Genomic DNA, 18,260 nt, shown 5'->3' with positions numbered 1-18,260 from the left:
TTGGAAAATATCAAACAGTTGATTATTATATTATAAAACAGGTATTAAATCGTTTTATTTTAAGCCTCCATCTTTTAAAATATAATCAATTTCATTTCCATCCTTACGTGGACATTACCTTCCCATGGATTTTCATTTCCATCTACGCCTTCATTACAATCCTTACTTTTTCTTAGAAAGTAAAACTAGTATAAAGGTGCCTTTCACTAAAACATAGTTACTATGTGTATATACATTCGCAATATCAAAATAACGACCATACCTTTAAAAAAAAAAGTTATCACAAAAAACGCCAAATCGGCACGAAACGATAGAACGACCCTTTTAGTGCTTTTCCAAACCCCTAATAATCTAATCTGTCAAGGCAGTCTTGTCCAGAAATACTAGATTGTATGTAGTCTGTGAAGACAGTGTTGTTCAGAAGGCGAGCATCTTGAAGAAATACTCGAACATTGTAGTAATCTGTGAAGGCAGTATTGTTCAAAAGTCCAGGATCTTGAAGAAATACTCTTCCATTACAGTAATCTGTAAAGGCAGTGTTAACAAGTCCAGGATCTTAAACAAGTACTGTCCCGTTGTAAAGGTTTTGTTCAGAAGTCCTCTGATATTCCAATGTCAATTCCAATTTCATTGTACCTCTATCTAGTATAATCTTTGCATTTGAAGGCAGTAGGTATTGTTCTGAAGTCCAGGATCTTGAAGCAGACCATTCTAGCAATCTTGTTCAGAAGTGCTGTACCATTCCATGTCTATCATTAGAGTCTGTGTGTATCTGTGAAGTACTGTCCCGTTGTAAAGACAGTCTTGCTCAGAGGTCCTGTGACATACCATGTCTATCATTGTAGTAAGACTAGTAGTCAGTGGAGGCAGTCTTGTTCAGAAGTCGACGAGCTTAAAAAAGTATTCGACCGTTGTAGTAATTTGTAAAAGCAGTCTTGTTCAGAAGGTGACGTTAGGTACATGTCTATATAATTAAAGTAATCTATGAAGGCAGTGTTTAGAAGTCGAGTATCTTGAAGAAGTACTCGACCTCGAGCAGGCCGTCCTCGGGCAGGTCGCTGCAGTGCACGGCGTTCCGCACCTTGGTCACGCCGAACTTCGCGCGGAGCGTGTGCGGACGGAGCAGTCGGGCGATTTCCTGTAAATTTCAGTATACTAGTTTAAGACATTGATATTCGAATAAATGTAAAAGCAGAAAACTACGGCTACATTTATTCTAAACTGAGCATTGCATCGATTGGAAACGTTTCTGCTTGTTAGATTGAATTGAAATTTAAGTGTGTTTAGTAAAACGTCCCACTTTGTCAATTGCTATAAAGCGCTTTGTCAGTCTATTCATATAAAGATACAAGCAAATCTCGTATCTATGGTAAGCGAATGAGACGTTTTACTAAACAGTATAACAAATTATTTGGTAAATAAGTTCTTTAGGTACATACATCTTGCTAAAAATACATTAGGTAATTCGATGTTGATACGGCGGTGAACGACGCTATTAACATTAATTTTAACTTGAATGATGATCTTTTTCGTCCATTGATGATGAAGATGATGACTCATAGAAAAAGTATTGTATACAATAGTGATATAATTAAGCTTTTCACTCTCGTACCGTACTATTAGGCCACTCAGCAAGCTTCGTAGCCTAAACATGGTACTCGACTGAAAAGCTTTGTATTATATCACAATTGTATAAAATACTATTCAGTTACAAACTGAAGGTATTTATCTAACCCAAGCTTTTTCCTTTCCTGTGTGTCTACTAAAGTAGGCAAAGTGGGTATAATTCAGAATGACATATGATATTTTATTTATTTTTCCAAAAACTTCCTTAAATTTTGGCTTGGATTGTTTACATGAGACTATGTTAGCCATTGAAGCTATTAAATCCTATTAATCACAACAAACGCATGAAATAGACATACTAAGGACTGTATCGATAAGTATAAGGACAAAACAAACCTCGTCTAAATGTTGACATGTGCATAATTTTATATTATTATGTTTCGAGAGTATGATCTGAAGGTATTGGTAAGCACTATTTGATATAAGAAAGTCTAATTTTTATTTTATTTTAGAGACTTTATGGTACTTTCATTAAGGTCTAGCAAATAAATTTCGGACAACCCCTATCTGGCTTAATTTGAGAATATTTCAATGACTGTTTGCACGATTTCAACAAACAAAGGTTAATATGCTGCCAAAATATATTCTTTAAGAGTCCTCTTCATGGTTTTTAAATTGGGTACTTGCAGAATAAATGCGGTGAATTTATATAATTAAAAAAAACGCTATTTTGAGCAACGTTCCGGATTGTCGTAAATTTTTGATGCAAGCAGGATGAGAGAAACAGATAAAAAAATTAGCCATAGGCCAAAGTCTAATTGACATTCACGGTGTTTGAACAGTGCCTAAACCAAATCGATATAAACAGTGTATGATAGTTAAATTCGACATCAAAGTCGGAGTTAGAGGAAGCACCATGCCACATTCTCTAAATGGCCGCCATACCCATACAACCATTTCAGTCGCAAAATCTTCAAATCAGTAACTAACTGTCAAATGTGACATAACGCGTGGTAACGGCGTGCAAACAATGCGACCGTATTGATACAATAACAAAATGTAGTCGTAGTGTGCACTCGTTACGGTAACAAAATGTGTACGAATTTGTGGCTGTCAATGTCACTGTCAGAATGACTTTTAACGACACTTTATTAGTCGACGTTTGCACACATAACGGTAACAACATGTGGACGAATTTGTGGCTGTCATTGTCACTGTCAGAACGGTTTCTGACAGTGACATTGACAGAATTTGTACACACATGTGTAGGTCTGATTACCGAACTGCTCCTAAACCACTGTATCCGCAAATGACAATCTGAAATACGAAGGTTTCTCAAACTGTCTTGTGAAGTTGTGGACTGGTTGCTTTGAATCATTTAAATATGAGCGAATTAAATAATAATAAACGACGACGACCATTTAAGCACTCTTCGACATTTTATAGAAATGTGGGAAAGTTAAGAAAAGTGCAGTCGGCGTATCATGCTGCCAATTTTATCACTTATCCACGTGGATAAGACATCTGTCACTCTCACACTGACATACTTGCTAAAGCGTGACGGATGCTTTATCCACGTGGATAAGTGATAACATTGGCAGCATGATACGCCGGCTGAATGATAATACAAATAGATAAGCACTTTATAGTTACTTAATGTATTAAATATATAATTTTTAATTCTTATTGATAAAAATGAAGTGTAGTGTTGCTTTACACAATAAAAGTAGGAATCAAATGAAATAGAGTATTTACTGTGATATTAATAGAATTTCTGTTGCGCAATGATAGTTTTTTTCAGTACAGATGCTGCTTTTTTTAACGCAGTAGTGCGAGCAAATCAAGCAATGATTCATTTCTTGTCTGGTCGAAACTCTTAGCTTAGATTTAGGTACTGAAAATCGTCGTACGATACACATGCGAAAAGGACATTCACAACTCGTGTCGATTTAAAACACTCCCTTCGTTCGTGTATTAATTTATTGCTACTCGTATCGATTTTCCTCTTTTCCGCACTCGTATCTACAAGTATTTTGTTTGGGTTACAAAAAAAACACATTATTTACTCTACTACGTTTTATTTATGTCTCTTTAACATTACAAATTTGTAGACACTTATCTATACAAAAATCTTGACAAAAGAAGTACAGATCGCTGAAATGAATGTTGATAGTAATATTAATGAAGACTACTTCAACAAGTGTCAATTGTGAAATGCCGCACAATACTAGTTGCTCTATAGAAGACCATAATAATATGATCCCCGATCCTTTACAACCCAGCAGCTCGGTACGCACGTTACAATTTTTTTTTAATCTTCTTTAGTGAGGGCAACTGAGTACGACGGCATATTTAATTGTTTATAAAGTTTGAGGATACCTGAAAAAAATGAATACAAGAAGCCATTCTGCTTTCGGTCACGCGTGTACGCTGCGACCATTTTGCGACCGTTTGTTGACCGTTTGGTGACCGTTTGGCGACTGTTTTTTACATGGAATATTACCGTCTTAATCCATATTTTAACAACTTTATTGGTTTTCTAGGCATTATTTTTATTATTTCAGTATAGTATATGCACCAGAGCACTAAAACTTCACCAATCAATATACATAACACGCAAACACCGAGTAGTCAATAATATTATTACTGGTTAAACTGAGGTAAATTGATGGCGCGTTGATAAATTTAGACTTATTTTATGAAATCACTCGAGCAATTTAATTGGCCATGGTAATTAGCCCACATTATATGACAAATGCAAACAATATTTATCTTTAACAAATTCTTACGCCATTACATTTTAATGTCAAATGATTTTATTTCTTTTTTACTTTGACGTCTCTGACAGTCGCCATTTGAAAAGAATGAAATGAACGAATGATTTTGGGAAAGTAGTCGCCAAACGGTAACAATGTGTGCACGCGTAGTGCACACTTCTGTCACTTCTGTGACCATTTGTGCCTGTTACCAATCGTCCCCATTTGGGTCGCCGCGACTAAACGTCGACCGTACTGCGACTAAGCATTGAGACCCGAAGACCTGTGTGTACACAAAATAGGAGGATTTGCGTAGGAACGGCGACCGATTATGGTTATATGGGTACACAGATCCTGAACTTTATTTCTTAAAAATAACTATGGCTAGACTATGTCCAGATATTCTGCTTTGTGGATCATATGTCGTTGAGGTTCACACAGTACAATTTTTTTTCGCAATCGTATCGTTTTTTACGCACTTTGTGAATTTTCTAGTAGCATTTGTCCGGAATCGTAATTGTTACTCGGGAGGATTAAGTCAATACTGTCTAAACCACTTGCTTTACGTCGAGTTTCTAAGACAAAATGTGAACCTTATTATGTGCCTTATTAAGCCTATGTCTTGTTTTAAGAAAAAAATATAATAGCAAATAAATACGGCTACTCAAAGTTGTCCTCATACTTAACGATACAGTCTTTAGTATATTCTTTCAGTCATCTTTATTAAACACATCATATATATTCAGACAAGCGATGGCTGAAAGACAATACCAGTATGTATATAGGTATTAATAGGAATGAATAGCTTGAATGGCTAACTTAGTCTCATGTAATCAATCCAAGCCAAAATTTAAGGAAGTTTTTGGAAAAATAAATAAAATATCAAATGTCATTCTGAATTATACCCACTTTGCCTAATTAAGTAGACACGCAGTAAAAAGCTTGGATTAGATATTTATCTTCAGCTACAAACTGAAGGTTTCCTGAAGGAACCTTCAGTTTGTAGCTGAAAATGTTCCTGCGAGACAAGCAGCAATATCTAAAGCAGATGAAAGTCATACACACTACTACATTGCATTTCATTCGTATTTTAATTACTGTATGATCAAATTTGTCCAGAGCCAAAAGTACTAATATTTATATTTATACGCATGTAAAAAAATAATCGTACGATCATCGATATATTATTGTCTGCATATTATACGTCATGAAATAAGCTAAAAGTTTTCCAATACAACTGTGATGTTAAGTTTAAGGGTAGAGAAATTATGATAGAAAGTTTATTTTATATGTCGGTGTATGATGCATTTTGTCCAGCACTGTATTTTCCCCAAATATTTTTGCGTGTTTTTATTTTTTATAAGAACAAATGACATATTTCTTTATTTCAATGTCATAATATCACGTCAATACACATTTAAAAAAAAATTGTATGCATCATCAGTGTAGTTATGATAGTATTTAATAGGTGGCGCTAAAAAATTGAGGTACGATTCTTAGTATGAAGATTGTAAATCATATATAAATAATCCTTGAAATAAAGTATCAAAGTAACGCAAAACTTACCGGGTCGGAAGGGCCGACCAATTTCCGAAATTCCACTGCTGTGTTGAGCGACTTGTCTTTGGCTTGCAGCTCCATGGCCACGCACGCGCCACTCGACAATTCCTCCACCATGCCCTGCAAAACCGAACATGTAATAAATTTTCAATCTCTGCCAACAGTTGATTCATACATGTTGATGAATCAACTGATGGCAGAGATCTTTTATTTTCTGAGCGGTATGACAACATTTGTCTATAATACTGTGACAAGGTTAAGCGCGGTTTAAATTGTGACCGTGTCGTCAGCGTTAACCTCGAGCGCACCTTATCTACACTTTTTTAAGGCAGCTAGTACCAACATTCCTAAAATACCTTCTTCACAGTGGAGAGCTAACTGTATTGTATTATGTTAGTACATATAACATTACCTTATACTCCGGCACGACACACATAGAAATCGGCCGCGTTGACCGTCTCGACGACGAGCTTGTTGAGCGCGGAGACCTCAAACCCCGCGTCGGCGATGACCTCAAGCTGCCCTGCCCAGGTAGCCCTCGCGGACCGCGTGCGGCTTCACCACGCTCAGCGTTCATTGTAGACACTTTTTTTCAGACAGCTAGTAGCATCATCCTCATCCCTAAAATAGCGTCTTCTCTTCACAATGGAGACCTATCTGTGTTGTACTTTGTAAGCATAACATTAGATTACCTTATACTCCGGCACGATGCCCTTGTACACCTCATAGAACTCGGCTGCGTTGACCGTCTCGACGATGAGCATGTTGAGCGCGGAGACCTCAAACCCCGCATCGGCGATGACCTCAAGCGCGCTGCCCAGCTTGCCCTCGCGGATCGCGTGAGGCTTCACCACGCACAGCGTGCAGTTGGACAGCGTGGCCGTGAGCCGCAGGCGCGGGCTGAAGAAATATTCTATGTCCTGAAACATCCATTTTAGAGTTGAGGCCGATAATTTTGAGCTTCTCGAGTTTTTAGGCGTGAAATACGCACAAGCGACGTAAGTGCGTTTTCATATTATCCGAACCGATATCGGATGTCGAAAGGATTTCAATAGCAAAAATCAAAGATGGCGGCTGAAATGTATGCGATATCGATCCTACATCCGATATCGGATCGGATAATATGAAAACGCACTAAAACGTGGCAGGAACGCGCTTGCGTGTCTGCGCCACGTTTTTTAAATTACACTCAAGCGACGCGGCGCAAGCGCGTCCGTTCCACGCCTTACGTCGCTTGTGTGTGGATCACGTCTTAAGGAATCACTTTGGTTGTGCAAATTACTTTAAATACCTATATTAGGTATGCATTATACTTATTATACATTCACGAAGGCGAAGACTGGCTGACGAACGTAAGGCGAAATTGATGGCGGGCAAAAAATGAGATGAGGAAATGAATTGAGGCATGTAGCTGGAGCCCTGTGGAGAAGACAGGCTCTGGACAGAGAAAAATGGACTGTGTCAGAGGGATGGACAGACAGACTCACGAGTGATCTTATAAGGATTCCGTTTTCTTCGTTTTCAGATATAAAACTTTTAATAAAGTCTAGCAGTAAGTAAGCAGCAGTCACCGACATAAATATGTGATGATTTCTATACCTTGTTATTGTCACATTAATGTCTTGTTTGAAATGTCATACGAAATTGTCGAACTATTTAAAGGTACAGAAATCATCACTTATTTATGCCGGTGACTGTACCTAAAATCTGGCAGAATTATACTATAATTAGAATGGACCACACTGCATAAATGAAAACCACTTTTCAATATTCTTATCATTCCCTCATTTTATTAAAAATATTTGAAAAGTAAATTATCAATGCTGTAGGTATGGGGTAAAAAAAAAACTGTCACTTTTATTGAATAAATATTTTTTTTTACGAAAGCGACTGCCATCTGACCTTCCAACCCAAGTGGTAACTAGGCCTGATTGGAATTAGTCCGGTTTCCTCACGATGTTTTCCTTTACCGAAAAGCGACTGGCAAATATCAAATGACATTTCGCCCATAAGTTCCGAAAAACTCATTGGTACGAGCTGGGGCTGGAACCCGCGACCTCCGGATCGAGAGTCGCACGCTGCTACCGCTAGGCCACCAGTGTTTTTTTTTATGGGTCTTACCATACAATATTAAACTAACTAATACATTATGATAATCTGAGGGCACGGCAGTGGCCCCGCCAAGTCGAGCGCGAAGCAAACACTGCCGTACCATCCTTTAGTGGAACCATTTCGCCGTATTTTCAGGCCCCTATTTGAGAACCTCTGGATAAGCCCAGAACACAGAAATTTTCGTCATCCAGTAAGCTATGATCACATACTTAAAATCCAAAATTTCAAGTGTAGGTAATTTCTCATTTAGTTCCGAAGTTAAGCGAAAGCAAAGTTTCGCATTTATATGACAGACACTGACTCAATCACTCATGATCATCAGAATAGAACTAGTACTTCCCATAAACGCAACTCAGCCTCCTTCGAGTAGGTATCATTCATCCATGGTACACGAAGGAGTCGGTCACAAGCCCGACAAAAATGAGGAGTGCAATGGTCGTTTTGTCGTCTCGGGGTAACCCGTCATGGCAACTCGCCCCAAAACCCCCAGGGTCAAGGTGGGAGGACGTGCCAAGGACCCTCACAGCCGGCTGTGGGCAGCGGGGGGTGATGGTGCTGATTGGGCTCGCAAGCGGGAGAGGGGAGGGGGACAGGACCTGTGTTGTGTCTGGTTTGGCGGGGAGGGGTGGTTGTCGCGGAACCCCGGGGTGTCGGGGAGAGATACCCTAGGGGTGAAACACTTCCACTCTGACCCGTCGACTGGAGTGGTGGGGAACATGTGTGCAAGTGCTAGCCTCGGGAGCCCATGAGCGGGTTCCTAGGGGTGAGCCGACGTGCACATTCCCACCACAACAAGCAACACAGGAGCTGTCTTACCATGCTTGCGAGCCTACTCAGCACAATCGCTGTCGTTAACGACTATGCGCAGGGGGGTGGCGCCACTGTCGTAGGAGCTAACTTTTTGCTGGGTATATGCACGGGGGCTCTGCATATACTCTAGTCTTGACTTGAAATACTCCTATACTTATATAGTTATAAATCACAGATAAATATGGAGAATCTTACGCACAAATTAGAGAAAACTATAAACAACGCGTCAGCGGCGAAGCGACCCGAAAGGGTAGAAGGGTGTGAGGGCGGGAAGTCTACGGACAGACCCCCGATCGCTTTGGAGAGTGGACCTCTGAGCTCCGATAAAAAGGAGCTGGGTGGACCACGGCAAGGAGCTAGGCAGGGTACTCCGGATGTCCTACAACTGGAAGGCCTGTCTCTGAGAGAAGAGGAAGATCTGCTGCGTTCGCCAAAGGGGGGGAAAACCATTAGGGAGGCCACACCTGCAGAGAACGAGCCGTTCTACAAGTATGAGTCCAAGGCACAGAAGAAGAGAGCCAAGGAACTGAGAAGAAAGGCTGCGATTGCTCGGGAAAGGGGTGGTGTTCCGGTGGTGGAGTTTAAGGGGGACCCCAAACCTGGCCCGAGCAAACGCGGTCTCAAGATGAAGAGGCAGAGTACTGATGAGGGTCGTTCGGAGCGTCCTCCGGCGAAGCGCCAGAATCAGGGCAGGGCGGCTGCAGATGGACCACGGAACGTCGCTAGGGCGAACCGGGGTCTGGCTGTGGCTGTCAGTCGTGAGGATGGGGCTTCGGTGGACGAGGCTCTGGCGAAGCTCATCAGGAAGAAGCTTACGCAGTTGATAGAGGTGGTCGTCCTGCAGGTAGTAAGGGGGGAGCCAGGCGTAGTAGCACCAAGGTTCGCTACGTCGGGTTTGGTGTCGGAAGGATTTTTCCTTGTGACACCAAAGTCGACGGAGGCTAGGGACTGGCTGCTGGGTCAGGACTTCGGGGTGCTGGGCGGACACCGAATCATCGTGCGTAAGCTGGAGCAGATTAGGGTGCAAGTTTGGGTTCCGGGCGATGCGGATACGGAGTACGTTAAGGAATTCCTTTACGCTCAGAATCCGGATCGCCGGGATCTCAAATTCCTGGAGTGGAAGGCTGCAGGCAGGGACACTCTAGAGCTAGGGACCCGGTCGACCTTTTTGGTCCCGGAAGGAGTAGAGGAGATCTGGGGCGAAGAGAAGACGAAGGTCATGGACTTCTCCGCCACCAGTGTGAGAGTCAGGATTCTGAGGGCCAACACCACTCAACAACCCTCAGAACCTGACACAGAAGAACCCGAACTGAGAAAGGAGGGCACGGCACCGAGCGGCGTCAATACGGAAGAGAAGGAGGGTATGGACGTCGTCGACGGGGGCGAGCTCTCCGAGTAACAGTCCGGGGACAACAACACTACACACAACTAACACTATGAACACACAAAGAACACTACACAAGCACCTACACACAAACACACACACACAAACATATGCCAAGTAAACCTCCAACACTGCAAGGACGCTATGTCTGAGCTAGGACAATATGTTAGGAGGGCCAAAGTTGAAATAGCACTGCTGCAAGAACCTTATGCATGGAGAAACCGGGTGGCAGGCCTGGGACATCTGGGGGGAGCTCTGTACTATGAAGGAAATGGTGAGCTACCTCCTAGAGCATGCATATATGTGAGTAATAAAGTGAGAAATATGGGATGTTTCATGACCATGTGTTGCAGAGACCTTGTCGTGGTGGAGACCTACTTCATCAATGACGAAGGGAAGAGATGCAAGGTGGCGCTGGCGTCCTGCTATCAGCCGGGCGACGCAGAGACACCTACAAAGAAATTGGAAGAAACGGTTCTGAGGTATAGAGGTAGGAATACACTCCTGATAGTTGGTTGCGATGCTAACTCACATCATGAAGTGTGGGGTAGCACCGACAAAAACGAAAGGGGGGAATCTCTATTAGAATTCATAATAAGCAATGACCTGGAAATTATAAACACAGGAGATACACCTACGTTTATAACAAGGGCGAGGAGAGAAGTGCTGGACATCACCGTAGCATCAAGGGAGATATCAGGCAAGGTAAAATGTTGGAGGGTGGACGAGGAGGACAGCATGTCTGACCACCGTAGGATACTCTACAGCATTGATTGTCGGGTAGAAAAGATGAAGGTAAGAAATCCACGTAAAACAGACTGGACGAAGTTCGGAGAGGAGCTAAAGAGAGCGTCCGTCTCGGGTGGAAGGTACGAATGTATTGACGACCTGGACAAAGGAGCACTCAGGCTAAAGGAGCTAGTAACAGCAGCATACCACAAGGCATGTCCAGAGAGACTCGTGCAGGCAGGTAAAGGTCAGCCATGGTGGAGCAAAGAATTACAGAAGGTAAGGAAGAAGGTTCGCAAGGCTATGAGGGTAGCGGTAAAGAAAGGCGACGCTCATAGCTGGGACGAGTATAGAGAGGTCAGGAACAGGTATACCAGACTAAGAGAGAGAGCTAGACAGGAGGGCTGGAGAAGATTTACAGAAGACATAGACAGCTACTCAGAAGGTGCGAGGGTGGTAAAGCTGTTAGCTGGAGACCGGGCGTGCCAACTGGGGAGCCTAAGAGTGGACGGAGACTTAATCACAGAACCGGAGAGGGTATTGAGTATTATGCTGAGCACACATTTTCCGGGCTGTGAAGAGGTGACAGAGACAGATGAGCAGTTAAGCCGGGAGGAGGCCGACTGGGAGGGAGCAGCGGAAGTGGTGGAGGAGAGCAGGATAGAGTGGGCGCTCTTCTCCTTTGCACCCTTCAAGTCTGCGGGTCCGGACGGAGTCCTACCGGTACTACTGCAGAAAGGGTATGAGCACATAAAAGACGACCTACTGGAACTATACAGGGCAAGTATTGCTCTCAGATACATTCCAAAGGTGTGGAGAGAGGTAAGGGCGGTCTTTCTACCTAAACCAGGCAAGAAATCATATCAAGAGGTCAAATCATTTAGAAGCATAAGTCTATCGTCTTTTGTCCTAAAGACCCTAGAGAAGGTGATGGACAAGCATATTAGAGAGAAGGTCAACTGCAGTGAACACCCGCTTCACGGGAATCAGCATGCATATATGGCTGGGAAGTCAACGGAGACGGCTCTTCATAACCTAGCTGTGCGGGTAGAAAGGGCACTAGAATCAAAACAGTACGCTCTAGGCTGCTTCTTCGACGTGGAGGGGGCTTTGACAGGGCTACTTTCCAGGCCGTTGAAGAGAGTCTAGAGAGAGAAGGCATCCGACCGACATTAGCGCAGTGGATAGGCAGTATGCTTAGGTGCAGGTCTATAACGGCGGAGTTGGGAGGTACAACAAAGACGATTAGTCCCAGGAGGGGTTCCCGCAGGAGGCTGCTTGTCACCCCTGATGTGGTGTCTACTTCTGGATTCTATGGTAAGAGAACTCAACAGGGGAGGCTTGTATATGCAGGCCTACTCTGATGACGGAGTACTACTGGTGAGAGGTATGGTCCTTAGTGTCATGAGGAACATAATGGTAAGAGGTCTCAGGCAGGTACTGGGATGGTGTAGAGGGAGAGGACTGGATCTCAATCCGTCGAAAACTAAGCTGGTGTTATTCACTAACAAGAGGAAAAAAGAGATGGAACCCATAAAGATAGAGGGTGTAGAATTAGAAATGGTAGACGAGCTCAAATATCTGGGTATTACTCTTGACAGTTCACTCAGATACAGGACTCATATCAGAGAGCAGACGGCTAAGGCCATAAGAACGCTGTATCAATGTAAAAGGGCAGTGGGGAAGAACTGGGGACTGAAGCCGGGTATGATCCACTGGATTTACAAGGCTATCATCCTACCCAGGGTGCTATATGGGGCAGTTATCTGGTGGCACAGGACCCATATTGGAGAATATCGGAAGAATCTGACAAAAGTACAAAGACTAGCCTGCCTCATGACGACGGGGGCTATGAGAACCACCCCGACTCATGCTAAGGAGGTGCTGATAGGCTTAAAGCCCCTTTGGATTGAGGCAGAGAAGAGAGCCATGGAACAGTGGTACAGAATGAAAGCATGTAAGGAATGGAGAGGAAGTTGTGTGGACAAGAGACATGCACTGATACAAAGAGAGGCACTATCAAAACTAGAAATGCTGATGGCCAATAATGACCTCATAAAGAGGGAGGAGATTTTCGATAAGAAGTACAGGGTACATATAGGAGAAAGAGACAACTGGAAGGTAGGGGTCGTGCACTCAACGACTATATGCTTCACAGATGGCTCTAGGAGAAGCTCTACAAAGTTAGCAGGGGCGGGAATAGTAATCCCGAAACTAGGAGAAAAGGTATCAATACCACTAGGGAGATACACTAGCGTGTTTCAAGCAGAGGTATGTGCCATAGCGCGCTGTGCACGTATAATAAAAGAAAGTGACATACAAGATGGAGCCGTGGTAATATACACAGATAGCCAAGCGGCGCTAAAGGCTCTGAAGAGAATATCGGTGACCTCGTCCCTGGTGAAAGAATGTAGGGAAGAGCTCAACTCGATAAGCAAGGATAGAAGTGTAACGGTTGCGTGGGTACCGGGACACCAGGGAGTTACAGGTAATGAGAAAGCGGACGAGTTGGCAAGGGCGGGGGCGGAGACGGAATTCTTGGGTCCGGAACCGGCTCTGCCGATGTCAGCTGACGTCACGAAAGGAGTCATTGAGAAGATAAAAGAGATGGAAGCACAAAGAGACTGGGAAAAAGAGACCAGTTGTAGACAAACGAAGATGATGATAGAAGGTAGAGACCAAAGGAGAACTAGGTATCTTTTGAAACTAGGTAAGAATAGTCTAAGAATGTTGACCGGCATCGTAACGGGACACAACACTCTCAACAGACATATGAAGTTAATAGGGTGTCCTGCCGTTTCGCCAAAAAACGTTTCGTCAAATTTCATTTCCCAATAATCATATCGCAATAGTTTCATTTCCCAAAGTATTATTTGGCAAAGGTATGTTTCGCAATGAATTTGTTTGGTCAAATTATCATTTGGCACAATTTTACTTAGTCAAATTTTATTTAGACAAAACTTTATTTCGCAAACGTTTTTAATGGCAAAACTTATATCCCAAAAACATGTTTGGTCAAAATTTCACATCGCAAATTTCGAAAATATTTAGGCATTTGCATTTTCATTTCTACGGGATTAATTTAATTTACCGAAGATTTTTTTGCCAAATTTAACTTAAAATTGTCAAATGATAATTTCAGTTTTATTCCCAAGGCTTCAGTTGGACAAGAAAAGTTTGCTCAGCTTTATTTTTGTCAAATTAATCACTGGACAAAACTATTTTGTCAACTACTTTTTTTGTCAAAAAATGTTTCTACAAATTACACCATGCAAAACCACGTTTGTCAATAAATATTACAAGGCATGTGCACGCAATGTAATAATTGTATTAGTATTGTAACAGAAAACTCGTGTGTGACAGGGTCAGTTTAGGTGCGACGACGAGCGAAGCGAGGAGGAGCATGTTAGGTTGACAGTGAGCAAACCGAAAATGGCTTTTTAAAGTAATTAAAAATTAATAGAACATAATGGTCTTGAAAACATAAGGTTTCTTTTTAATAAAATGTATCCGGACATGTAAGTGAAAATGTCATTCTTGACATTTGCAGCAGGAGGAAAAAAAGTACGACATACACATTATTTCACACAAATCTTGGATACAAAGTATAAAATCAACAAACAAATTTCTAGTGCGCCATTTAATTACAATATATTGGGAAATGGAAATTTTGCCTAACAATACCTTTGACTAAATAATATTTGGTAAAATGAAATTTGACCAAGTAAATGTTTTGGGAAACAAATACTTGCCAAAAAAAGTTTTGCTAAATGTCAATTTGCGATAAGTTGTTTTGCCAAACGTTTATTTGGGAAATGATAATTTGGGAATAATATTTTGGGATGTGAAACTTTGGGAAACGTTTTTTGACGAATCGTCAGTAAACCAGTTAATAGGTATCAGTAGCGACGAATCCTGTCCACATTGTGGTAAGGAGGAGACTAGCTTGCACTTACTAGCAGAGTGTATCATGTATACATTCGGCAGAGACAATTTGAGAGAAGATGAACTCAAGGATGTCGAACTTAAAGATGTCCTTCTGTTCTGCAGGAAAACAAGAAGATTTGAGGAGAGAAGTGTGGGAGGGCAGCCGGGACAGTAACCTGCAGCTCCAACTCCAGGGAATTGGGCTGAATGAACGCACCAGCGATCGACAGCCCGCCTGTATCCGGCCAGGCGTCCCTACACTACATCTACATCTACATCCCATAAACGCAGAGAGCTGAAAATTTGTACAGAGTTAGGGTTTAATGGCAACATAAAGGGAAAACTATAAAAACTAGGATAATCGATTATCTGGAGTACCTGGTGACCATGATTAGAAAACACAAGAGCCCAATGAAACTATTAGAGATCGGCATACCGCCTTTACAAAAAATATTCAACTTGTTTCACACGATTCTACAAAAAGAAGTGAAATCCCACCAAAAACATTCTGTAAAAAACTAGCCAAATCTCGATGGAGCTGCTTGTTTATCTCTAAAAAGTAATGAAATCTAGACAAAGTCGTGCCAAGTCTAAGGTTCCTTATTGCGATTTCTTTATTATTATACCTATAGTTAACCTCCTGCCGCCCAATGTGCAATGAAATGTACATTTCGGTTCATTGGAATTTTAACTTTCATGTAAATAAATAAAGTAGCATTTCTTTTGTCTCTAAAATTTTTAGAACAAATAAAATAATAAATAATAAATAAATAATAATAAATAAATAAATATTATAGGACATTCTTACACAGATTGACTGAGGCCCACGGTAAGCTCAAGAAGGCTTGTGTTGTGGGTATACTCAGACAACGATATATTTAATATATAAATACTTATATACATAGAAAACATCCATGACTCAGGAACAAATATCTGTGCTCATCACACAAATAAATGCCCTTACCGGGATTCGAACCCGGGACCGCGGCGCAGCAGGCAGGGTCACTACCGACTGCGCCAGACCGGTCGTCTGTGAAATCCAACTTAATTTAAAATGCAATTAGGATCAAAATTCTCTATCAAAATTTTTGTATGGTGGGTGTTACAAGTTTGTGACTTGGCCGTTGAAGGGTACACAAGGGTACAAAACCAGGTGCTCCGTGACACCATTGCACCCTGTCGCCAGAACCGCTACCCTTCAATGGCCAAGTCACACAATATTAATTATAATAATACAGAAATTGCAGTAAGGAACCTTAGACTTGGCATGACTTTGTCTAGATTTCATTACTTTTTAGAGATAAACAAGCAACTCCATCGAAACTTGGCTAGTTTTTTACAGAATGTTTTTGGTGGGATGATATTTGAAAGAAGTAAAAAAAAATATTTTTTACAAAAGCTTAATGCCCTATCACTAGAATATAAGAACCTTTAGATACATCTGGCCTCCCTGGTAGAATCTGGCTGTATCCTTCTAGCTTAAATATATAAGCAGTATGTGCAAAATATACAGATAATAAACATTGTTGATAATATACTTGGTAGTAGCTGTTTCTGTACATTTGATTTTTTACTCCATATACGTAAGTATATGGAGTAAAAAATCAAATGTACAGAAACAAATTCTATATTATTATGAACTCTGCATATTAAGCATGGTCGCGCTATAAATGATAAAACATCAGGCCGTCCCTATCGCATGCCTGGTGATGATTTTAACTAAACCTCTAATTTTACCTCTAAAGCATGTTCTGGAGCGGCAGAAGGATGCATACAGTTCCTCACAGGATCCGAGCCATAGAGAGCCCTTATAGTGCCAGGAGCAGCCTTCGGCGGATCCCTGTCCCCCAGACATTCCTTACAAGCTGCCACTGCATTGTTGCCCACTAACTCCATGCCTATTACTAGTTGCCCTTGTAAATGTTCCATTAAAAATCTGAAATTGTAAATTAGATCAATTTATTTCTTTATTCATTTACATAAGTAATCAAGGCTCAGGCTAAAGATGGTAAAGTTGTAGTCTTTTTAGTGACAAAACAGTGGTATGAAAACTTTTTATCATGAAAGAAACTGATTATAATCAAGTAAATATAAGAAAATAGATAACTTAATGGGGTTACGGTAAAACCATGACCATGAAAATTAAACCAGATTCGTGAAATATGTTATTTATGCATCATAGTGACAATTTGTATCAAGCCTCTCCAAAACAAGTACAGTCAGCTGCAGAGAAAAGTAGACCCCCTGCATACAAATTTGTATGCAAGGGGGTCTACTTTTCTCTGCAGCTGACTGTACATAACACAGAGAGAAAGCAGTAGATGTGTACAGAGGCAAACTTATCCCATTAAGGAATATTTTACAGTTAATCTTGGTAATATGTACATATGACCACCCTACAATACTTACGGATATGTAGGATCAGTAAGCATATGTCTATAAATAAAATTTACGTCATCTGATGTTAGACGAGATTTTTTCATTTTAGAAATGCGTAGTCCATGATCATTCAAATGCTTTACAATTTTTCCAATAATGTTTGTTGGTAGAGGTTTGATCATAGCAAATGTCCTGAAACAGTTTAGTGGCAGAGTATTTTTAAGGCTATACTTTTTTCCTTAAATATAAAAATTGATGATTTATTAGCAGATATTTTTCTTGTTATAAATTAAACTATAGAAACAATTCAAGCCACATATCTGAAGGCAACGTGCTTGCATGGCAAACATACAATGTAGACATGTCTAGACATACAAAACGTATGCATGCTGCCTTGGCTAAAGTAAATCTGTATTAGCCGTTTACCAAGCTAGGCCATTGACTCGCGAACTGCCTGTGTGTGGAGTCAGCTATTGGAAAATAATAAGAATAAATGTAAAATATGGTGTCCAAAATTTGTACTTACACTTCCATATCTTTCTGCAATCTTTTCTTGGTATCTTCGCAAGCGAAATCTACTATTTTAATAAGGCGTCCTAAAATTAACAGAGTACCTCCAATACAAAACTTATCCAAACTAATACCATTTACTTTTACCCTTCGAACAAAGGTTTTACGAGTTTTCAAGTCAAACATTTCTACGGTATCGTCTGATGGAAAATAAAATACATTATATCGTCTTGTTACACTGGCTTGGCTGTCGTACCACTCGCCGACAAACGAATATTTGTCTTGGTAGGCCCCTTCCTGAAAGCAGTACAATAACATAAATCATTATATATAAGTATTTTATAGTATATATTTAAATTCATTTTAAAACTGAGTATTCACCATTATTTACTGTGACATAAATTTCATATCTAAAGTGAACTTTTAATATTTATAATATAAAAATAAACGATAGCTGCTTGTAAACATTAACAATACCGTTCCGCCTTCAAAAACAAATTTGACATATGCTTGCATGACATGACATT

General features: G+C 40.9%; 1 protein-coding gene across 1 annotated transcript; it reads right to left on the bottom strand.

The window, feature by feature from the left end:
• Positions 1–990: 990 nt before the first annotated feature.
• Positions 991–18,228, bottom strand: LOC125225430 (nucleoside diphosphate kinase 7). The gene is made up of 7 exons (XM_048129156.1): positions 18,115–18,228; positions 17,750–18,030; positions 17,254–17,415; positions 16,582–16,780; positions 6,575–6,802; positions 5,889–6,002; positions 991–1,138 (listed from the first exon to the last, which is right to left on the bottom strand). Exons 1-7 carry the CDS (start codon positions 18,115–18,117, stop codon positions 998–1,000), a joined length of 1,128 nt encoding a protein of 375 aa, XP_047985113.1. The 5' UTR covers positions 18,118–18,228; the 3' UTR covers positions 991–997.
• Between the last annotated feature and the right edge of the window lie 32 nt (positions 18,229–18,260).

The sequence above is a fragment of the Leguminivora glycinivorella genome, chromosome 4, assembly GCF_023078275.1.
Source record: "Leguminivora glycinivorella isolate SPB_JAAS2020 chromosome 4, LegGlyc_1.1, whole genome shotgun sequence".
Classification (NCBI taxonomy): Eukaryota; Metazoa; Arthropoda; class Insecta; order Lepidoptera; family Tortricidae; genus Leguminivora; species Leguminivora glycinivorella.
The sequence above is the reverse complement of the archived record's forward strand: the minus strand, read 5'-3'. Positions and strand labels throughout refer to the sequence as shown.

Bases quoted from the DNA above. Each gene is read 5' to 3' on its own strand.
- LOC125225430 (XM_048129156.1), bottom strand. The intron at 17,416-17,749 runs GTAAGTACAAAT...AAACTGTTTCAG, and splicing joins TTGCAGAAAGATATGGAAGT to GACATTTGCTATGATCAAAC. The intron at 6,803-16,581 runs GTAAAATTAGAG...TGGATGTTTCAG, and splicing joins CTCCAGAACATGCTTTAGAG to GACATAGAATATTTCTTCAG.